Consider the following 24217-nt stretch of genomic DNA (forward strand, 5'->3'; position numbering starts at 1 on the left):
TCATATTTAAGAGCAACCTGTGTTCAATTTAGTTTCTACAGTACACAGTTGAATTCTATATAGTAGAACTTTTATTAATCCACAATATTGGTTTTTTATGTTTTAAAAATACAATTGACGAATCATGGTAAAATACATAATAAGTATGTCAAGGAACTAAGGGTGTAATTTTCTTCCTGTCAATGTTTTTACCTCACCTTTTTCTGTCTCCAAAATTGGTTAAAATATAAGTGAATGAAAACTGAAATTTGGGGATAAAAATGTGGATTGAAATATTTTAAATAAGCAGGCCAAGGAGCCTGGATAAATTGTTTGTTTTGCTTGTTATTTTTGGCGGGGAAGGGAGGGGAGTATTCTTTTGTAGACTTAAGCAGTTATACATTGTTCGCACGTTGAATCTATTGTTTTTCTCTTGCGGGGACAGACTTATGCTTCTCCCCAGCAAACTTAAATATAACACATGAAGAGTTTTTTCAGTCAATCCATTACTTCTCCATTGGTGCTTGCAAAACTGCCCATTGACGTGCAGATATTGTATATGGCAAATTCAGTCTGTTTTCAAAGGCATTACTTTTAAGCTTAGAACTGAGTTTGAAATTAAACTTCTGTTTTGGTTTGAGGGAAGAGAGAGAAAAAAACACATTAAAAACAGAACCAACACTCTTGCTTTGCATGCTTCCAGCCAAGTTGCGGTTTTGCCAGCTGGAGAGACATCCGCTCACCTGCTGCCCCACTTCCCGGTGCCTTGCATTGAGTGTGTGCCAGTCAGTCCATTCTGTTCATGAATGACATTTTAAAATAATGTTTCCTTTATATTTTGTCAAAATCTCTCTACATCTAAAGTCAACCCAGTTGACTTCTGTTAGAACAGGGCTTCTCAGATCATCAGTATCACCTGGAAGTTTGTTAAAATGCAAATTCTCAGGCCTTAATGATGTGGCACTGTAAGATAAGCACCCAGTGGCGAACTGAAAGATCGGTGGTTCAAACCCGCCAGCCGCTCCTCAGAAACCCTATACAAAGATCACTGTGAGTCAGAACTGATTTGGCGACATTTAACAACAATGAATTAAAAACTCTAGGGAGAATCTGACACTCTGTACTTTCATTACCACTCAATGAGATTTTAATGCTTGTTAAACTTCGAGAACCTCTCTAGAGTTGTGATTCCTTGTGCTACAGGATAATGTGCTGGACCACAAGGTCAGTTTGAACTGCAAGATCAGTGGTTCAAACTCACTAGCTGCTCCTTGGAAACCCTATGCAGGGTAGCTATGAGTTGGAACCAGCTCGATGGCACTTAACAACAACAACAACAATGTACGAGTATGTAATAATCACCCAAAGAGCTTTTGCAAAATACAGGTGTCTAAGCCCCATTCCTGGAGACCACAGTTTGTGGAAAACAAAGTTTGTCAAACATTATTATAAAGTCAGTTGTATCCTACCTAACTATTTTCACTTGCCTCAAATCTGCCTTCACTAGCATGTGTTTTCGAGAACTTCCGCCAGCCTGTTCTTCATAGGGTGATTTTTATTTCTCAGCGGGCCCTTCAGCATGTGCTACCCAGGCCTCCAGGAATAGTCTAGCTGCCAGGCTCAGGGCAGATCAAGACTGTCACCTTCCTTATTCTCCACACTGAGCAGTTAGTAAGGTTGCCTAAGATTACTTTTTTTGGCAACCTCATTATATGTCTGACTCATACTGAGCGGGCAAACAACTCAAACCTAAGTTAGATTTGTTTGTTTTGCTCATTCATGCTCTTTTAGCTAGATAAAAAGTAGATGAAAATAACGTGTACTGAGTCCTTACTATATGCCAAACTCTGTTAGGCTGCCAAGAAGTGAATCACAAAGCATTCATCATAGCAGTCAGGTGGGCTTTATTATGAGACAAGTCCTGAAGCCTTCAAAAGTAGCAGCCTGCTGGACTCAGGTGGCCTTGGCTTCAACCCTCGGTGCTTCATTTATTGCCTCTGTCACCTTTGGCAAGTTATTTAAACTCTCAGTGCCTCCGTTTCCTGATCTGTAAAATAGGAGTAATATTTTTAACTACTTAATAGGGTTGTTGTGTGTTTTAAATAAGATTGAAAGAACCTAGTATGGGATCTGGCACTTGGAAAGCACTCAGTAAAAAAGGTGTTATTACTGTTGGTAGGGAAAAAAGAAGCTGGAAAGTGGTTGTACATAGAGTATTGGTAGACTTAATTATGGAAATGTGACATTATCCTGCAGTGGAAAACATTTAAGATCTTTTTTCTTACCAAGGGAGGGCAGGAAAAAAAGCAAATCTTGAGGCCTGGTGACTAAATGGTGGCAGGAGTAACCAAGGAGCCATCAGGGCATGTAGCTTGGTTGAAGTCAGGGATGTATCCAGAGCCAATTCTGGCCACCCCTCCAGGAATCCGTCTCTGTGTGACTTCACGCTGAATCATCTCTTCCTTTCAGTATTTGAACTATCTTTACTTCCTGGTGTGGTGCTACGGGTTAATACGCAAGGTCGGCAGTTCAAGCTCACCAACCACTCCTTGGAAACCATATACAGGGTCACTAGTTGGAACCTACTCAATGGCACTTACAACAACAACATACTTCAGAAGTTAGCTGATTATTCTCTTCTTTACTGTATGGTCTCTTCTTAATTAGATGGAGAGAGACTGTCAAAAAAACGTCTTTTGAATCTTGTTGTTAAGTGCCATCAAGTCTGTTCTGATTTATAGCGACCCTAGGAGCAATTCAAACCGACCTTGTGGTTCAGTGCTTATCCTACAGCACTATACCAGGATTCCTTCTGCATCTTAGACCTCCCAAACTCTCATCCAGGAGAACCTATCTTCACTCCCTCCCACCCTATCTTACAACATGCTAAACACTAACTATGGCTGATCATGGTTTAGGAGAATCACCTTTCACAACTTAGGACTGTTTGTTTTGAAAGTCATTCTGTTTTTAATAGACTTATATACATAGTGTCAGAGTTGAAAGACAGAGTGTGTGTGTGTACACATTAAAGAAGGTTATGCTACTCTAAAATGGACCACAGGGTCTTTTCAGTCTCAAGGTTGGTGGTTCAGACTCACCAGCCGCTCCTCAGAAACCCTGTACAGAATCACTATGAGTTTTAACCACCTGGATGGCATTTAACAACAAACTTGTTGATTGTCCTAAATGTTTTTTATTTCCTTGACAAAAGACAGTTGTTTTTGAACTGAAAGTGTGTTTTGAATTATAGGATCTTTCGGTTGGATTTATAGCTGTGTTAGAGCCCACTCATGTCATGTGCCAATCTGACCACTACCCACTGTGTAGATCAGTGCAGATGATGAATCAAACCAGACCTATTTCTTCATTCATTAAATAGAGTAATTCGACTTTATGGGGTCAGTGTAAGAAGTCCTAGTGATGCAGTGGGTTAAGGGCTAGGCTGCTAACAGAAAAGGGCTAGGTTGACGCAGTGGGCTAAGGGCTAGGCTGCTAACTGACAACATTCTGGCTGCTAACTGACAACATACTGCTCCCCAGTAGAAAGATGCCAGTGATTTGTCTCCATGAAGATATATACAGTCTCAGAAACCCTATTTAGGATCACTGTGAGTAGAAACAGACTCAGTGGCAGTGGGTATTCCATAGCACCTGTCCTTGGACAGAGTAAATTCTCGATGTTGTCATTGACATTGTCTCCATTCGTTCCAGAGCTCACCTTCTTGAGGATGATGTAAAAAGAAGTCACCATATGCCAGTCTTTTCACAATTCCTGAGTCTGAGTCCTTAGGCACAGTTCAGAGAAAGGAAAGACATTGATTCTATCAGGAAATTACTGAAGTTATAAAATGGAGTGATGGTAATTGTTGTTGTTAAGTGCCATTGAGTCTGTTTCGACCCATAGCAACCCTTATAAGGTTTCGGAGGAGCAGCTGGGGAGCAGTGGTAATAGTGCATCTAAAATAAAGACGCACCTATGTGTGCCCCGCACATTCCTGGTGGATTTTCAGCACGTTGTGCTTACTGTTGGAAAGAAATGACTGTCTCTAAAGAAGGTGTAGGAATTATAGCCCCATAAATTGTTACTTTAATGTTCACCAAGGTGCTTTGGCCTGTTGGATTCTTTTCTGGTAGTAAAGGTAGAATATAAAATATTTAAAATTGTAAGACGTTTCCTAGATCCTTTATCTTAATTTAGCAATCCTGTTTGTAAATACAGTAAAATGTTACTATTCCATTTTATTGACAAGGAAACTGTTACTTTACTGGTAAGGAAACTAAATGCTTATAGGTATTAGATAATTTTCTCAACAATACCATAGTATTCTTTTTGGAGCCCAATATTTATCAAAATACTCTGGAGGCTTTGAAAGAAACAAGGGAATTTATAAAAGAAATCAAATATTAAAACTAAATTTATTTTTAAATCTTGGTACATTTGTATTCTAAACTTTAAAAAATTCTAACAAATTATTCAACTATCCTAGCTTTTTTATTTTTTCCTGAGCAGAACCACAATTTTGAGTAACCCATTTCCTCACTGCTTTTTGAGTATTATAGTAGCTAAGGGCCTTCTGAGCTGCATGGTACAAAGTGATAAAACTGTCAGGAAGAAAGGTGAGCTTGGCTCTGAAGGACTATAGAAACTAGGAGAAAGAATCTTTGCCTGAAAATATAGGGAAGGAAGGTTCAGTGTACAGGAAAGAAACCATAGTTTAGATGTTAGAAAGACCATAGTATGTGTCTTGTAGATGAAGAAATTTAGTACGATATGGAAGAAAGACTGAGTCTTAATCCTTTTCTGGGAAGAGAACCAGGGTAGTAATTTCTGCTTCATGATGATTACATTTTGCAGAAAGTATTGTTACTTTACAAGAGACCTCTTGTTTTAATACCACAAAGCTTGATTATAAGGTTCACATTGAGATATAAGGGTTATTTTAATTTTCAGTGTTATACTGAGAGACTTATATTGCATTATCTTTAAGAGACCTGGTATGTCCCCTCTTGTAATAGAATCTGGGGAAAGGAAGGTACTTTTAATGGAATGTTTTGCTATACTTTATCAGTGATAAGTATTTACTGCTTTTCAAACTATGAGACAGAGTTGATCCAGTTTGAGGTGATTGTGAATAGGATTGCTATAAACATTTGTATGCAGGATCTTGAGTTAACATAAATTTTAATTTCTCTAGAGTAAATACCTAGGAATGGGATTTACTAGACTCCAAATAAGCACTAAACTGCTAATTGCAAGGTAGGAGTTTCAAACCTACCAGCCACTGCACAGAAACCCTATACAAGTCAGAATGGACTTGATGGAACGTAAATAATATGTTAAGTAACTTTATAGTAAACAAACGGTTTTCTATTATGCATTCTCACCAGTAAAATATGGCATCCTTGTCAACACTTGATGTTGCTAAGTTTTGTTGTGTGGTTGCATTTTTGTTCTTGGTTTGGTTTGGCACTTTCAATAAGGATTTAGTGGTATCTCGTGATTTTCATTTTCATTTTCCTAGCATAGTGGTTACTTATCGGGCTGCTAACCTTACAGTCGACAGTTCGAAACTACTAGCTGTTTCACGAGAGAAAGATGAGGCTTTCTGCTCCCATAAAGATTGGCAGCCTCGGAAACACTATGCAGGGTCACTATAAGTCAGAACCAACTCCACAGTATTTAACAACAACAACAAATGCAGTGACCACCACTTATCTGTCAGTTTGTTGCACTGTGGTGGCTTGCATGTTGCTCTGATACTGGAAGCTATGCCACTGGTATTTTCATACCAGCAGGGTCACTCATGGTGGACAGGTTTTAGCTGAGCTTCCAGACGAAGACGGGCATAGAAGAAGGAGAGGCGGACTACTTCCGAATGTTTAGCCTCTGAAAACCTTATGAATAGCAGTGAAACATTGTCAGATAGCTCCAGAATACTGAATACTAAACATGATGAGCAGCACCAGAATATTGTCAGATAGAGTGCCAGAAGATGAGCCCCTCAGGTTGGAAGGCACACAAAATACAACTGGGGAAGGGCTGCCTCCTCAAAGGAGAGTTGACCATGACGACCGGAATGGAGTAAAGCTTTCAGGACTTTTAATTTGCTGATGGGGCACAACTCAAAATGAGGAGAAATAGACAGTGGCAACAACAGTGTGCTGAAGAGTAGCAGTAATTGTGAGGATGGCACAGTGTTTCATTCTGTTGTACATAGGGGTCATTATGGGTCGAAACTGACTGTATGGTGCCTAACACAACAATTGTTAGTGATGTTGAACATCTTTTTATTTGCTTATTGGGCATCTGTATCTCCTCTGTGTTAGGAGTATTTCTTCTAGTCTTGCCCATTTTTTAAATTGGGTTGTTTGTTTTCCTCCTGTTAACTTTTGAGCATCTTTAAACATCCTAGATGTAAATCTTTTGTCAGATACATAATTTGGAAGTATCTTCTTGTAGCATGTAGCTTGTCTTCAATCTCTTAGCACTGGAAACATTTTTAATAAGTCTAACTGTTCTTCTTCTTTTCTTTTATGGGTCATAATTTTGATAGGATAGCTAAAAACTCTTTCCCTAATCAGCGAAGATTTCATTCTTGGGCTTCTGAAAGCTTTATATTTTGCATTTAGATTTGTGACCAGTTTTGAGTTAATTTTTGTAAAGAGTATGAAGTTTAGGTTGAGGCATATATATTTATTTTTTTGATTGATTCTAAATTGTCACAACACCATTGGTTGAAAAGACTATTCTTTCTCCATTGAATTGCTTTTGCACCTTTGTAAAAAAATCAATTGGCCATATTTGTGTGGGTCTATTTTGGGAGTCTATTCTGTTGCATTGATCTATGTGTCTGTCTCTTCATCAGTACCACACTGTCTTGATTACTGTAGCTTTATAGTAAAGTCTTAAAAGCAGGTACTGAGTCTTCCAACTTTATTCTAGTTTTTCAAATTTGGTTTAACTTTTCCACATAAATTGTCAAGAGTCTTGCCAGAATTTTCTTAGAATTGCATTGTATCCGTAGATTGCTGTTGTTATTAAGTGCTGTCAAGTCAGTTCTGACTCATAGTAACCCCTATACAGGGTTTCCAAGGAGCAATTGGTGATTTTGAACCTCCACCCTTGTGATTCAAACTGCCATTATGGTCCAGTGCTTTTCCTGCAGTGTGACAACAGGTCTCTATAGATTATTTGGGGAAAATTGGCATTCTAGCTGTTGAAGACTTCCTGCTTGTAAGCACCATGTGTTTCCCTGCTTATTGAACAATGTTTGATTTTTTTCAACTGTGGTGTTTTGTGACTTCAGTGACATTTGTTTTTCCTTGCTACCATCACTCCCAGTTTTTTTATTTATTTTTTTGCATTGACTAAATAAGACTTTCTGTTCCCACAAAGATTTACATCCTCAGAAACCTTATACAGGGTCGCTATGAGCACTTAACATCGGTAGGACTTTAGATTTAGATATGGTATTAAACAAGAATGTGAAAATAGACATTCTCATCTTATTCCTGATCTCATAGAGAAAGCACTTAGTCTTCTCTCATTAAGTGATGTTAACTGTAGGTATTTCTGTAGATGCCCTTTTTCAGCCTAAGAACATTCCTTTTAATCACTGAGAAGAATTCATAGATGTTGAATTTTGCCAAATGATTTTTCTCTGTCAGTTGATAGCTTGTGGTTTTCGTTCTTGAAACAGTTGTTATGATGGGATTGCATAGGGACTGAGCATGAGAGAATGGAGAAAAGAACATAAACGAGAGGAACGAGGAAATGCCCTCTCCTATCACTGGGAAACCACTCCTGTCTCCTTGAGGCAGCACAAGAGGCTTCTCTGAAGGGCTCTGAGTCCAGGCTGGGTGGTAAATGGAGGGGTAAAATGGCGGCTCAGTGCGGGTTTGGGTGGTACTCTGAATTCTGGGCTCCCAGTCCTCCTGCTTCTGTTAACTTTTCAGAATCTTACGTTCTTGCTCCATTCATTTTGTCCAGGTTTAGCAGCTACATTTAATGGGAGAAACGGGGTAGGGTGTGTGTTCTCCTGCAATTAACCCATTTTCCCCCCTGAGTGATTTATAAGCATAGTATTAGGTTGACTTGCTGAATGATGCAATCTTTAAATTGGTTACATTAGAATAATTCAGGCTAATTTGAAGTAACATAGTGAATTTAGATATTGTAATATTTAATAGATTCCATTTAACCACAAGCAATCATTATAAACAGTATATTAAAACAGAATTACAAGAATATTTTTTAAAGTAAACTCTTCCTTAAAAGCCCTTTCAAACATAAAAGGGGACTTCAAAGTTTGTGGAAAATGAAATAAAAAGGTAATGGAATTTTTCCATGAACTTTTTGAAGCCCCTTCATATTCTTTTTATTGTCATATGTCTTAAAACTCTGTTTACAATTCACATCAAGTTTAAATATCGAGACCTTTAAAACCCCTGACACTATAGTGTTCAGTCACCTCAATGATACACGTATACCTAGTGAGGTGTCTCAGTAGAGATTTTTACCAGAAAGCTAGAAACAGGGTATGAAGGGATTTGAGGAGCTGTAGAGTGATTCAGGAGTGATCTTAAAGATGATGATGCTGTGTAAGTCTGGTAGGATGCTTGAGAGAAGAGAGATGTAGGAAATGTCTGTATTGCCCAGCAAAGAGAGAAAGCACCAGCAGGGGTCGCTGAAACCTTTGTTCAGAGAGACAGAGGAGGCTACTGGTCTGTGCAGGCCTCCAAATGCAGGCAGCAGCAAGCTTCAGGAGCTTTCCTTCACTGAAGGAAGGGTTTTGAGGACAAAGATGGAGTGATGCGTTCAGTATATTATTCTGACACACAGTCTACTAGTGAGAATGTACAGGAACAAAAAATTAGGAATAGTAATAACATTATTTTACATATACATTTAACTCCATTCAATTTTAAATCATGCTATTATTATTCCTCATGGCATAGTCTTTAAGCACTTGGCTGCCCATTTGAGAGGTCAGGGGTTCAAACCCATGAGGCATTTCATGGAAGAAAGATGTGGCAGTCTGCTTCCATAAAGGGTTCACTATAAGTCAGAATTGATTTGATGGCATTGGATTTTGTGGTGGTTTTAAGGGTCGCTAGAATAATATATGGAGTCTTGGTGTGGCACTATTGGTTAATGCACCAGACTGCAAGGTTGGTTCAAACTCATCAGCCAGTCCTCGGAAACCCTTTGTAGGGTCGCTATGAGTCAGAACCAACTTGACGTATTTAACAGCAACAACAGCAGAATACCATACAAAAGGCATGGTTTAGGATGCCTTCCCTCAGACAACAAATCATAATTTTATTTTTAATTTAAAGAACTCAGGGGTATCTGGCTAGTGAGCTTTTGTATATAAATGGAGAATATATGCTGTTGTCTGAGCAGCCCAGGTCTCAATTTGTCCAGAATTACTTTCACGTACTGGTTTTTGTTTTGTTTGTTTGTTTTTTTATCTGCAATATGGCAGGTAAGAACTTTCTGTGCAGTGTGTACTTTGAGGGAAGAACTGCTGCTTCTTAAACTTGTATTGTCTGTATTTTTTACTTTTTCCAGGATCAGAATTCAGGCTATAAATGAAATTGGAGTTGGACCATTTAGTCAGTTCATTAAAGCAAAAACTCGGCCATTACCACCCTTGCCTCCTAGGCTGGAGTGTGCTGCATCTGGTCCTCAGAGCCTGAAGCTAAAGTGGGGAGACAGTAACTCCAAAACACATGCTGTTGATGACGTGGTGTACACACTACAGCTGGAGGACAGAAACAAGAGGTAAGGTGGGCTGAGGATACATGTGCAAATTCTGACTTTGGCTCATGGGATGTGCCCTCTACAACACTATTCTTCCTTGTTGAATGATTCCCTATGTATTTGGGTCCTGCATTCTATACCCAAAGTTGTGCCCTGCATCTTCCAGGTGGAACTTCTAAACTAAACAATCTGAAAATCCTCATCTCCCTACATGTGATTTTATGTTGTTTCCTCCCCTCCCTTGCATACAGCCAGATAATGGAGAGAAATTATTTTAAAAGAAAATTGTCTCATTCAAGTCCACACTATGTAATAGCATTATATTAGTCATAAGTGCAGAGGGAAATAAGACTCAGGAAGAGATGGTACCTTTTTAAATATTCAGTAACCATCAGGACAAACATGTTTACCAATCTGAAATAGCTGTGGGTGATGTACAGATGGGGATTGTTCTCTGTAACTATGGGCAATGCAATATCAAATTAACCAGGGCAAATAGGAGATTCTTTATAAGACTCCATGCCCAGGAAACACTCTTGGCTATAGAAATCAAAGCCAGCCTTTCACTTAGTATTTTGTTAACCTAACTTTGTTTCCTTTGAAAATGACCAATCAGAAGCTAGGCAGCTGAACTGTATTTAGTAATAATTTAGATGTAGAGCAAAAGTAAATGATGACAGAATGTTCTGTTACCAAAAAGTCCAAATCAGAAAACCAGGCAGAGGGAGGGGAGAACCAGTATAAAAACCAAAGTAGCCGGAAGGGATAATCACTTGCTGCTGCCTCCCTATGGAATACCTGCTCAAGGGAAACCAGTGTTCGTTTGTAAGTGTTTGCATACAATATTTATTTCTGTTCCTTTACAAGAGGAACCAATTCTAGTTATTGCAGAAAGCCCTGCCCAATCTCCATCTCCATTCTCGTGCGTTGATTGTTTCACGCATGTGGAGAGTCATCTTGGGTGGAAGGCACAGTTTGAGGTGATCTTCAGTGAGAAGGACCAAAGTTAAGAAAATGCAAGACCGTACCTCTAGGAGTATAGTAGCAACTCACAAGTCATTATAGAGCATCAGGACCACAGGAGTTTGGGAGGAGTGTGGAGGAGGTGAAGACCACCTGCTTGCAAAGATTAGGAAAAGCTGCTTGAAGGATGTGACCTTTGAACTTCACTTTGAAGGATCAGGAAAACCCAAAGACTTGACCACTGAAAACCACAAAGAGTTCTATTGGAAACCAGTTGTTGTTGTTTCCGAGGCTGTAAATCTTTACAGGAGCAGAAAGCCTCATCTTTCTCCCACGTAACAGCTGGTAGTTTCAAACTGCTGACCTTGAGGTTCATAGCCCGATTCGTAACTACTACGCTACTAGAGCTCCTTATTAGAAACCAGTACTGGTGTAGAAAACACAGAAAGTAAGGCTTCTTTTGATAGTTTCATTAGCGATTAAACTCATCTTCACTCATCCACAGATCCCCTTTCTGTGCTGTAAGCTTTCAAGGGCTTGCTATTTGTCGAGAGACTCCTCACTTGGAGGGGACTGATAAGACAGGAAGAATCGACCAACAGAAATCATGATAGATACATAAAGCTAGCTTTGAGGAAATTTTATTTGTAAAGTCTTTGCATTTTTATCTTGGGCTTTTGGTTTCCATTGATGGTAGAGAGGACCTTCTTTAGAGACTATCATGTAGTTGTACTGTTTTAGAGAGTCAGTGTCTTCTGACTCCCAGTTCAGCCTTCTCTGCTGTTACCTCCAGAAATGTGGGGAGAGCACTGACCTCCATATAAACCTGATCCCATCTTACTGCATTCCCACCCTGAGAGGGGCAGCACCCTGAGAATGCGTCAGACAGATGGCTTGGTCCAGCTAATTACTTACTTGATATGGGCAGTTCTTGGGCTCAGAAAAAAAGCTCCATGAGCACTTGTCCAAATGAGCACACTGTCTTGAGCCATAAATATGCCAGAGAGAAATACTGCAGAACTTCATCATCAGTATATGCCCTTCCTCCAAAGAAATGTCCAATGTTCGCCTTGTTAAATAAATGACTTGCCTACATTCAAATTGCAATTTAAGAAAACTTAGCATTAGGAACAGTATTTTTCTTAATTTTATGAGCTAGGTTCCAGATTTATCTTTTTTAAATTAGATTTGTCCATGCTCTCAGAAAGTTATTAAAGCGATGGGAAAACAGAGCATAATAAATTCTCATTCTATTTGTGGAATAATTTTCCTGGGTTTTAATAGGATGAAAACTTGGCCTAATTTTGGCTTGAAGATGACCTTCCTTGGTGTCTTGAAACTGAACTCTTATAGTGAATGGCCACTTTAACCCAAACCTTTAACTTTGGTCTTGATTCATGAAGATCAGGGGTAAACAACTGAAATTGGTTACATCATAATTGTTACTGGGGTTGGTGGTGGTGCTGTTGAGTTAATTTCAACTCATAGTGATCCTGTTTAGAACAGAATGAAACAATGCCTTGTCCTGTTCCATCCTCACAATTATTGTTGTGTTTGAGCCCAGTGTTGCTGCTTCTTGGAAAACTCATTGATAGTCTTCCCTTTTTTCTCTGGCCCTCCACTTTACCAAGCGTGATCCCCGATACACTTCTTTAAAGATTTGGTCATAGCCTCTTCAACCAAAAGGAAGAGTGTCTTCATTCAAAGTGGCAGTTGTCTTTTCTATTCAATTTGTATTGTACTGGTTTCTAGTTGCAGCTCTTAGGAAAATGCACCTATTCTTTAGCATATGCATTCATTTTATCTGTCACTAATAGTGGTTATAAGTCAGGCTGCTAATATCAAGGTCAACAGTTTGAAACTACCAGCAGTTTCACATGAGAAAGATGAAGTGTTCTGCCTCTCTTAAAGATTTACAGCCTTGGAAACCCTATGCAGGGTCACTATGAGTCAGAACCGACTCCATGGTACACAACCACCACCACCAATAAGTTGTTACTGTGGATGTGACAGAAAATGATATATTCTACTTGTGACCAAGGTGAGAACTAAAGAGAAGTTTAATCAAGGTTTTAGTTTATTTAATTAGCTGTCAGCTTTGAGAATACTTCTTTTGTCATGAACACTTCACTAAGGGGCCACTGTTGGCATTTGAAAGGAGAGCTTCTGGTGACTGGGTGGTACGGCTTTTCTTGCTAGACATGCAAGAAGTTCTTGAAACCGATTTCACAACAAATGCACAATGAAGAGGAATGAATCCAGGAATTTGCTAATTGTCAGATTAAAGAGTTGAGTAGATTTTGGCTGCTCTCACTTTTTCTTCAGCTATAAAATAAAGGAATTGAACTTGAAGATGATTTCCGAGGTGCTTCCTGTTTTCCCTCTGTTTTCACTTTAATGCAGTGAAGCTCTGTAGATCATTTGTGAGCTGGATGCTTCACTAAAAAGATGCCCCTTGTAAAGGATAGTGTTATGTTACCTCTTTTTCGTCATACTTTAGCTTCTGCTTTTGACAGGTAAGAAATAGAAAGAGTGGCCTTTTAATATCTAAATTAGAGATTCAGTAGCACATCTCATGAAAAGTGGAGTTTGACCTGTAGTTAATGTTAAAAGACATTAAAATAGGTTGTACGTCTCAACACATAACTACCAAAATAAATTATCTTATTTGGCAAATTCTAATCCCCTTGAGGGCCAAAACAGGAAGTTCTGGGAGTCTCTGAAACATCCTGGAGGTGACCTTATTCCTTTGCCAAGTTGTCTTGACTCCCATAAAAAAAGCAAAAGACTGTGCAGGGGGAGAGAGGAATTCCTAGATGTTCACGAGACCTCTACCTAGAATGGTACCCAGAAAGCTTAGGGGAAGTTACCATTGCCACATCTGCTCTTGTCTCCCTCTTCTCCCACCCTATACTACTTCAAGTACCAAAGTAGTGACAGTGAAGTGGAAAATAAGAGAATTCTTTAGTTTGACTGAAACCACAAGGGTTTCCTTGCCCTGAGTAGTGAAGTGAGAACTCACCTCTAGATGGGGTAAAATTCAGTGCGTGCAGTGCTTTAAACATCCGTACTTTTAAATCCAGTGCTCTGGCCAAAGCAAAGCTCCAAATACAATAGGGTGTTTTTGATAAGTTGAATTGGTTTCTACTTATGTTCATTGAAGCAGCCAAATTATGATGTGAAAGGCTTAATGATTTCATATTGGGTGAGTCTTTAAAGGACTCCATTCTTGTAGCCCAATTAGCTGAGTCTTAGGATGGAGGCTAGAGATAAGGGAAAGTGTCTTGGGCCTCTCTCTAGGTAAATGCCATTCTCCATTCTGACTCATTTGTCTGAATTTTGGGCCTGTTTCATATAAATAGAAAAGATCCCAAAGGACAGCTTCCTGACCTTATAAATTAGTCTAGTCAATCTAGAATTCACTCAGATCACCTAAATTTACTATATTAAAAATTGCTGCGTTTTCCCCTCTTTGACATTTGCTTCCCATGTATTCATTCTTTTGACTCTCAAATGTTCCAGTTCATAGATAACTGGATACATATTTATGTAGCTGTCTCAAAACAGTATATTCATAGGTATTTGTTTATCCCTAGTAATTAGATTATGATCTCATTCAATCAGCAATCTTTTTTCTTGTATTTCTACTATGTGCTACATCTTTTGAGTTAGGTAGCCAATCTGTAAAGAACTTGTTTTGTTAAGAATAGAGATTAACATGAGACGATAAATAGGTAGTACATGAGATTTTATTTAATTTCAACAGAAAAACAAAAATTAGATTCATTTGGCCCTAAGGAGATTAAGTCTGTTATTCTTAACAAATCTCGCACCAGAAAATCTAGATGTCTTTGGTTCCTGTGTATGAAAGAAAAAGATATACCCAAAGTAAGCATTTTCATAATGCTGCATTAACCTAATACAGGGATCAGAAAAACAAATTCAGTTCTTGCGTTTTAAGATTGCAACGCTGTACCGACAGTTTTGAAGATGAATTTGTGTTATTGAACTGAAATGTTATGCTGCCCTAACAGAATATGAGTTGATGCTAATTCCCACCCTGGCCCTGATGGGTCCATGTTCCCTGATAATTGTGTATAGCACCGAAGAGGATGAACTTAAGTTCCAGGAATGCAGTTTGGTTCATCTGTTGTTGAGGTTTAGTCAGACAACCAATGCATTTTAAAGCAAGACTCCAGGAAAATTGAGGTTGGGAAGAGGACCATAATAGAGTGGACAGTTACCACTTGCTTTCCATTAACTCAGCCCGAGTACCCATGCCACTTTGCACTTCAGCCAGTCCAGATGGAGGGGCTTTGTAATACTTACAGTATGATAACCTGTTCACGGTTGAAGAAGGAGACAGAAGATACTCTGTATAAACTGATACAGCTGTTTCAGAGGAACTAATCAGAGTGATGGGTGTTGAATTAACCGGTGTTGTGTTACTATCTAGCAACAATTTTTCACAAGTAATTAGAATATATGGGCACTAGGGAAGACATGAACGTTTTTAGTACATATGCACTATGAAGGAAACTCCTGCCTATATTGCTCAGGGCATGCCAGAGCGGCATCCCATCCTTGACATTCCCCAGGGCCTTCTTGAACTGGGAAGAAAAGCTGTGCATCGACATCCGTCTTCTCCTGGGAACCTTGGCTATGGACTTCTGCTGAAAGCAGATGGATCCAGCAGTGGCCACCCTTAATAAATGGTGTCTGAACTTTGAGGGGGGATATTAAGGGAAAGGAAGAATGGGGGTAACATACACAGGGCAGGAGATTGGGTGGACCTTTAAGATGTTTACCATCTAGATGAGTTTGTTCTGGCTCTGTCCTAACATGATACCACTTTGACTGACAAACCAAAAGCCCATTACCATCGAGTCAATTCTAACTCACATTGACCCTGTAGACCAGAGTAGAACTGCCCCCATGTGCTTTCCAAGGCTCTGGTAGTGTAGTGGTTACGAATCGGGCTGCGAACCTTAAGGTCAGCAGTTTGAAACTAACAGCTGCACTGCGGGAGAGAGATGAGGCTTTCTGTTAGCGTAAAGATTTATAGCCTTGGAAACCCTGTACAGGGTCACTGTGGGTTGGAACCAACTCAACAACACTTAACAACAACAACAGTCTTTATGGAAGCTGACTGCCTCATCTTCCTCCTTTAGAGTGTCCAGTGGGTTCACCAACCTTTAGGTGAACAGCTGTGCACCGTGCCATTAGAGCTCCTTTACAGGCTGTTGCTGATGTTAAGTGCCGCCGAGTTGATTCCGACACGTAGCCACCCTGTAAGTATAGGATTTTGGAGGCTTTAACTGCCGACCTGTGGTTAGCAGTCCAGTGCTTATCCTCCAACACCACCAAGTGTTCTCTTTACAGGCAGGCCATTAATATTAACTCCTTAACATGATCTAACCTGCTGACCTAAAATGACCTGTGGTCTACTAAAAGGCCTGCAAAATGACATCTTTCAAAACACGTTTTACAACATCGTAAATCAACAGCTGTTAGTAAGTTCTGTATGGATTTATTCATTAACAATTGACAGGTCAGTCACTACTTTTTAGTCCTCCCACCCCCTTAATTTTATTGGGATCATGTGTGTAATTCCCTACCTCACTGATATGGTCCTAGGAGTGGAGGATGTTCAAATAGGAATCTTATAGTATGTACCCTCTCACTCCTCCAAGAACAGAGTCCTGTCATTTCTATGGACAAGCAGATGGAGGCAGATGGCATCATGTGAGGATACCTGAAGCCTCAAACATTCATTTCCCAAGCTGAATTTGATGTTAGTGGCAGAGTCTTTGTTTGCAGACTTAGCATGAAAGTGTAAAGAGCTATTTATAAAAGACCAATGAAAGAAGAGGTTACATTCCTACCCCTGTATCTCCAGCTGTGTATGAATCTTTTAGCATGGTGTTTTGATCTTTTGTGATTGATCAAGCTGTAACACTTTTGGTTCATAGGTTGAATTTTTAGGCTCTTTTTCTAAGAAAGTGTCACAATAGCTATTGATCGGTGAAAACTCTCCACATAGATTAAAGGAATAAAAGAAATTCCTGTTTTCTATTTCATTTAAAATGTACTTTAGACATTGATACGCACACACACATATATAAGAGGGCTTCAGAAAGTTTGTAGAAAAATGATCTTTAATTCTATTTTCCATGAACTTTTTGAAGCCCCTCATGTAGGTGTATATGTGTGTATATTTTGTTATGTTTTCAGTGAAAGTTTACTTAGTAAATCAAGTTCCCATTTAACAATAACTGGGAAATCGTTTAGTCTAGGGGTGGGGAATGACCAGTACACAGGTCGTCTAAGGCCCCTGAAATCATTTGGTCTGCCTTTGCTAAGGCAACCTCTGTTCCAGCCTTCACATTAGAGGTGAGTTAATTAAAGGTTTGGCCTTTAATTAAATAAAGCAGGCTAATGTTTAAGTTGATAATATTGTATGGCCCTCAAATGATATCATAAATATGTAAATGGCCCTTGGCAGTAAAAAAGGTTCCCCATCCCTGGTTTAGTGACATTAATTGTATTTTCATACTATGTCAGTATTCTCATTAATTTCATCTTAGATGTTCCATTTCTAGTAATCTAGTTTCCCTATCCCCTTGCCCTTTGATCTTTGTTTTAGAAGAATTGTTTGGTCTCCTACAAATAATGTTTTAAGATTGCTATAGGCTTTTCCTGTGTTGAAAAGGAGGAATAGTTCATCATTTGTTATTGATTACAGTATCAGCTGATATTTCTGGAACACTTAAAAGTGTGTTTTTGTTGTTATTAAGTACCATAAAGTCAATTCTGACTCACAGCAACCCTGTGTAAGGTGTCCAAGGAGTGGCTGGTGAGTTTGCACAGCCCACCTTTTGGTTAGCAGTCCACCAGGATCCACTTGCAAGCATGGTAGTGGTGGTGTGCCGTGGTGTCGATTCTGACTGATAGTGACCCTGCATGAGGTTCCTGAGGCTGTAAATCTCTACGGGAGCAGAAGGCCTCATCTTTCTCCCACGGAAATGGCTGGTAGTTCTGAACTGCTGACCTTGAGGTTAGCAGCCCGTCTCATAACCACTACACTACCAGAGCTCCTTACTTACAAGTATAGAAATTGTATAATGAATGCTCCTTTATCTCATTTAATTTTTTCACAACCCTGTAAGGCAGGTACTATTATCATACCTGTTTTAATGAAGAAGAAACAGCTTTCCTGACTAAAGAGCCAATGCTACCTGGCTGTAGAGCCTGAACTCAAACCCAGTCTGCTGAATGTAGAGCTTATGGTATCACCCACCATGCTGTACCCACATTTCCCACACAGCACCCAGAAGCAGTGTCAGTACAGCAGTGAAGCCCCATAGATGCCCCCACACCTGTCCACGAACCTGTGCTCCCATCAGTCCTGGGTCTTGTGACCAATGTGATTGTTTGTAGATGAGGGAAAGCTTCAAGTAGTGAGAACATCCTAAGTTCACAGTGCTCATGGTAAGAAAGCCTCATCTTTCTCCTGCAGAGCATTTGGTGGGTTTGAACTGACAACCTTATGAAACTGCTTCAGTGTTTATCCCTCTCCTCCCTCCCACCCCCCACTTGCTTTCCTACAGCACCACTGTGTCATCATTACAAGATCTAAATTGTAGTTTCTAGCCTCCTTGGGAAGGTACATGGACTCAGGCAGCAGTGGTTGTGGGTGCTACAGAAGACCCCTTACAGACATGGCCGGTGTGGGACCAGAGCTCCTGCACTGTCTTTAAGGAGCTAATGATCCTACTGGGAATCCTGTGACTCTGTGGACCTCTGCATAAAGTGATCTTAAAAAAATTGCTCGGTGACTTAATTGAGCAACATAGTACATTCCAGGCTCCGCCCCCTGATTATTTTTTCATTCTTGTTCTTGTCAGTGTAGGAGGATTCATGCACTGAAAATTAACAGAAATTTCACTACTACTGCTTTACCACCAAATTAGTTTGGTAACTGATGGGGGAGAGTTAAATGTCGGGTACAGGCAGCAGGACATCACAAATCCAGGTTGACCTATTCCTGCTGGATCATAACTGGTAATAACACCTGGGTGGCAGGAGCTGAGAGCCACAATGAGCACTAAAAATTGCCATCTCTTGCACTCTTACTGTGCATTGGACCCATTGCTGAGTATTTTACCCATGTTGTTTCATTTGACTCTTTCAGCATATGGGAGGAGCTGACACTTTGCAGAAGTGAGTGACTTGGCAGTCAGGGGCGGAGCTGAGACTAGACTTTGAGTCTCTGAGCTCCACTACCTCCCCACAGCAGTGTGGAAGTACAGAGAGTGAAATGTGGTTCCTCATCACCAGACAGCATAAATCCGCATGGAACTGGAGTAGCACCCCACATAGTGCGTCCCTTGTTTTCTGGACCATGCTCACCCTCTGAAGCCTATGTATTGGGGTCTTGGCATTCTTGCAGTGGTTTGTTGTGTGTTCACCTTCTCCTGGTCATTCCTGCTCACTACTGCTTTCTTTCTCTTCTCTGAAGAGAACAGTCTTCCCCCTTCCCCAGGGCTTGGGACAGTACACGTTGAAGTTGTGTGGATCATGGCACTCAAGGCAACAGGACCCCTTCTGCGTGGCTGTGATTCCTTGTTTTTGGGTCTCTGGTACATAAATGTGGGGTGCTGAAGTGGCTCTGGGTGCTCTAAATACAAAGGGGCACGGGAGTTGGCAAAGCTGAGTGGGTGATATCCTGGCTCTTCACACACGCCTGCTGTAAACTCAGAATCTGTGGTTGCATCCGGTTAAAGTGTGGGATCTCCATCATGTAGTCACTGTGTCTTGGAGTGTTTTGATGTTTAATTCAATCACAGAAGGCCTCTGGCTTATTTACTAATGAATTTCAAAATTAAGATGGTCTTTTAAAAAGAGATTTAGGAGAAAGAAAAATTCAGTTGATTTTTGTAAAACAAATATTTGATAAATATTTTTAATCTCTCACAGAGCAGTTGTACCACAGGGAGTATTAGCATTAACCCACAGGAGCCTCCCAGAGAGACCACTATGCAACTGGCCATATGTCATGGGTTCTAAAGAAAGATGATTTCTTCTTCTGTTTCTTGAAATGGTGAAAAATAGTTATAGAATTTGGGTGAGAGAAAAATGACATTCTTTTGGCACTGGATTATGTGCTTTTTATTATGTTTTGGTTGGTGTTCTTGTTATTGGAAGCACAGAGAGAAGCAGAAGTTACTGTCAGCACATTCATTTTATTCTACAGCTTACCAGAAGGACTCCTGGTGTGGCGCTGTAGGATCAGCACTGGACTGCGAATCACAAGGTTGGCAGTTCAAACCCACCAACTGCTCCTTGGAAGCCCTAAACAGGGTCTCTATGAGTCAGAACTGACTAGACAGCAGTTAGTAACAACAAACCAGAAGGAATGTACTCGTGTAGCACTGTAGGATAATCACTGGATTGCTAACTGCAAGGTCAGCAGGTCAAAGCCCCACCAGTCTCTCCTCAGAAACCCTACACTGGGCCACTATGAGTCAGCACCGACTCAACTGCACTTAACAGCAGCAATCAGAAGTAATGTAGGATTTAGACATTTTTTGAGACCTACTCAGTTCAAAACTACCAGCTGTTCCGCAGAAGAAAGATGAGGCTTTCTGCTCCCGTAAAGACTTACAGCCTCAGAAACCCTGTACAGGGTTGCTATGAGTCGGAACCAACTCCACGGCACACAACAACAACAACAATTATATCAGGAGTCCTGGTGTGGCACTGTGGGTTAATTTACCAGACTGCAAAGCCATTTGAACTACACGGTCAGTGGTTCAAGCTCACCAGTTGCTCCTTGGAAACCCTATACAGGGTCACTATGGGTCGGAACTGACTCAATGGCACTGAATAACAACACTCTGTATCAAGGACTGGGGCTTTTACACATGTCACCAAATTTAATCCCCACCCCACTGCACTTTGCTGACAGGATACAGTGTGAGAGTGGGTACTAGGCAGCGTCACTGAAGAAATCCCACAGTGGAGTCTAACAGTGCCAGGGCCTGCTCTCGGGTTGGCTCTTGGCATGTGCCTGACTTTCTACCCAGCAAAGGATAATAAAACAAACATGTTAACCAAAGGTGATGTAGACTGTCTCTCAGATTTTGTGGCAGCAGCAATGGGCTCAAGCATAACAATGATTGTGAATGTTTCGCGGAACCCGGCAGTGTTTCATTCTGTTGTGCATATGAGTCAAAACCAACTCAACAGCTCCTAACCAACAACATGTGTGCTACTTGCTGAGTTTAGATTATACTCCAAGTTAGGATACTGAATCTGCTTCAGTACGGTTTTTTTTTTTTTTTTTTTTTGCTACTGTGTGTGTTTCTGCCACACATATCATTAAATCTGGGCAACTTTTTTTGCAAAAGAAAATACTTTCCTTAGAAGGTGGCATGAGAGAGAGACAGATACTGGTCCTAGTTGTCATCTCCAAGCTCCTTTAAAAACTAAGCTTTATTACAAGCTGCTAATGAAGCTTAACACTTCTACTTCTTAAACCAGGACTTCAATTTTATGGTCTAATTAAGGGTAATTACTCCCTTTAGATTGTAAGCCAGGTGAGGCTGAGTTAATAAATAGCTGTTTGCCTCTGACATTAGCAAGGGTGTCTTCATTAAGGTCGTTATGTGTCAAAAGCACTAAATAGGTTGCCATGGTATTTATGGGTTTCAACCTGGTTTTCCCTGACATTAAAATGTCCAGCCTCTAGTAAAAGCTGTTTCCTTATGCAGAAAAGCAAAAGGAACATTAAATAGGTGAAATGACTGGGCTGATGAACCTGAGTGTAAAAACTGGTGCTGAACACATGTATATTTTAAATAAGTAGTGGACTGATGGTTTTGTAAGTGAAGTTGTTTCAAGATTTATAGAAGAAAATCTGTTTCACTTTACTCCTCATCCTAAGCAATAAACTTGTTTTAAAACTTTTTTGGCATCAAAGAAAGACAACAGTGGTTCGGGGCAGGATAAAAAAGCGGGCCAGCAGAACTGAGAAGGGGCAGAGAATTGTAGCAGATCTCATACATGCATGAAGATCTGCAGTGGAACATTCTCCAGCACTTGATAAAACTTACTCTCCTTCAGAATGCCCTGCCCACACACAAAATTAGCTGGCCTACCAGGCTTTATCGTCTTTGAATACACAATGCCTAGCACATAGCAGATGTTCAGTAAATGTTTACTAAGCAGAATGCATAAATTCTGCTTATCCCTTAGGCCAAATTGGTTAGTGAATCAGACATTTTGAATTATGGTTACATCAGTATCTGACTTCTGGTTAGCTGAAGACACTGGATTGTCCACAGATGTTGTAACATAGCCCTGGAAACAGGGAGAATTGGTTAGTCTTTGTAGGAACAAGGTATTGGTGGTGTTATGTGCCATTGAATTGGTTCCAACTCGTAGTGACCTATAGAGTGTCTCCAAGAGTGACTGGTGGGTTTGAACTGCTGACCTTGCAGTTACAGTGCTTATCCTATAGTACCACACACAGCCCTGGAAACTAGGAGAATTGGTTGGCATATATAGGAACGAAGTAGTGTGGGTGTCTTGACTAAATCAGTGATTCTCGCAGGCTTCAAATCCTGAATTTACTGCAGATCCTGGATAACTTATGGAAGGTTACGTTACTTCTAAAATTTTATAGTAAAGTATAAGAATGCACCAGTTGCTCCTCAGAAACCCTCTACAGGGTTGCTATAAATCAGAAGTGACCCAATAGCACTTAGTAACAACAACAACATAAGGCAAATAAGTAATCTAGTATCATTGTGAAAATGTTAATTTTCAAGACTGTAGGAGAAAAATCCTGAAATACAGGACCATATTTTTTTGTTTTGATGCTTTCTTTCATATTCCACAGTGAAATATTATTAATCAGAGACATGTAAAATAGTTTGGGGTCAGATGGAAACAAACACTAGAAGCCTCTAGTCTAAGTGGTCCTGCCCACCTATGCTGTTTTCCGGTTATTTTGATTAACTGGATAGTTGATTTCTGAGTAGTTATCTTTCCCTCAAATATTCATAACAATATTTCTTAAAAGTTTAGGAAAGAGTCTTTAAAATCCTTTTTAAGAGATTGATAAAGGTTAAAATTAAAATTTTTTGGCAAACCTTAGTTCTTTAGAAAATGTAGGTAGAGAACATTTTGTCAGGTGCCTAATTAACAGTAACTTCATTGCCTAACACACAGTAGCAACAGGTACGTTAGTACTATCAGGTTATGTAGATGATAGCACCCTTATGAAAGATTTGAAAAGTCTGTTTTTTATTAGTAAATAAAAATATTAAGCCAGGTCACAATGAAAGGAATCACATTCCAAGCTTTGTATGTGCTTCAAGTTTGTCTGTGTTTTTGTTTTGGGTTTTTTGTTGTTGTTTTAAGTAAACATGAAAATAGACACTGAAACTTAACCATAACCTAGCAACTGGTGGATTAATTCCACTGGAGGAGAAATGTTTACCAAGTTGGCCTAATCTGCTCCACAAGCTTGCATCATAATTCATTCCTTGTCGTTGTCAATAGTGCCCATGGCTCATGGATTCTGCTTCTTCGTTTAGGTTTATTTCAATCTACAGAGGACCCAGCCACACTTACAAGGTCCAGAGGCTGACGGAGTTCACATGCTACTCCTTTAGAATCCAGGCAGCAAGTGATGCTGGTGAAGGGCCCTTCTCAGAAACCTACACCTTCAGCACCACCAAAAGTGTCCCCCCAGCCATCAAAGGTGCGTAAACAGTGTGTTCTCCCGCATTTGGTTTGACAGTCAGGGAATTATTGAGATGTATGAGACTCAATTAAGACACTCTTCAACTATCTATAATATCAGCAAGAGAGAATCAAAACATTTTAAAAGGAAGGTTGGAAAATGGGGTTTCTGGGGAAATGAAAGGACTTAATGAAGAGGTCCTGCCAATCTTCTTTTCTCAGTTGTGTATGAATAGTTGTTACAAATATTGTCATGTTCATTTATACTTGTCCCCATGGGAGATTTGCATAGATGCACAAAAACAACAGACCTGAGTGACAGAGCTTTGGTTTTGAAATGAGGGTGAATTCCTGAGGTTCGCACTAACAGCTGTTTAAGGCAGATTTGAGCTTTGAGCATCATCTTTTCCAAAGGCTTTACATGGAGCAGAGATTGCCATCTGTCTTTGGATGATACCAGTGCCTGGAAATTGAGGATTGACTTAGTCAGCTTCACTCACCACCTCTCCCTAGCCAACGGCTCTGCAGCTATGGACAAAAGCCTTTAAAAAGCTACAGTGTGTGAGTGACTAGTTTTACTGTTCTGCATCCTTCATGGGAGCAGGTCATGCAAAAGACATGAGACTTGAAATCTTCTCCCTTCTTTCTCTGGGAAGTGAACAAAAGCCACTCTGCCAAGACCTAACTTTTACCAGATCTGCTGAGTCCTTATGCCCCCATCTGCTTCCACGGAGTCAGACACTGGCTTTCAAT

General features: G+C 40.1%; 1 protein-coding gene across 1 annotated transcript in view; it reads left to right on the plus strand.

Annotated features, from left to right (window-relative positions):
- The window catches only part of FNDC3B (fibronectin type III domain containing 3B), a 339753-nt gene that overhangs the window by 299330 nt on the left and 16206 nt on the right, over positions 1-24217 (plus strand). The window contains exons 23-24 of the mRNA XM_006861842.1: positions 9557-9769; positions 23317-23483. Of these exons, the coding sequence (XP_006861904.1) occupies positions 9557-9769; positions 23317-23483 (380 nt within the window). The remainder of the gene's footprint in view (positions 1-9556; positions 9770-23316; positions 23484-24217) is intronic.

Source organism: Chrysochloris asiatica, unplaced genomic scaffold (assembly GCF_000296735.1).
Source record: "Chrysochloris asiatica unplaced genomic scaffold, ChrAsi1.0 scaffold00043, whole genome shotgun sequence".
Lineage (NCBI taxonomy): Eukaryota > Metazoa > Chordata > Mammalia > Afrosoricida > Chrysochloridae > Chrysochloris > Chrysochloris asiatica.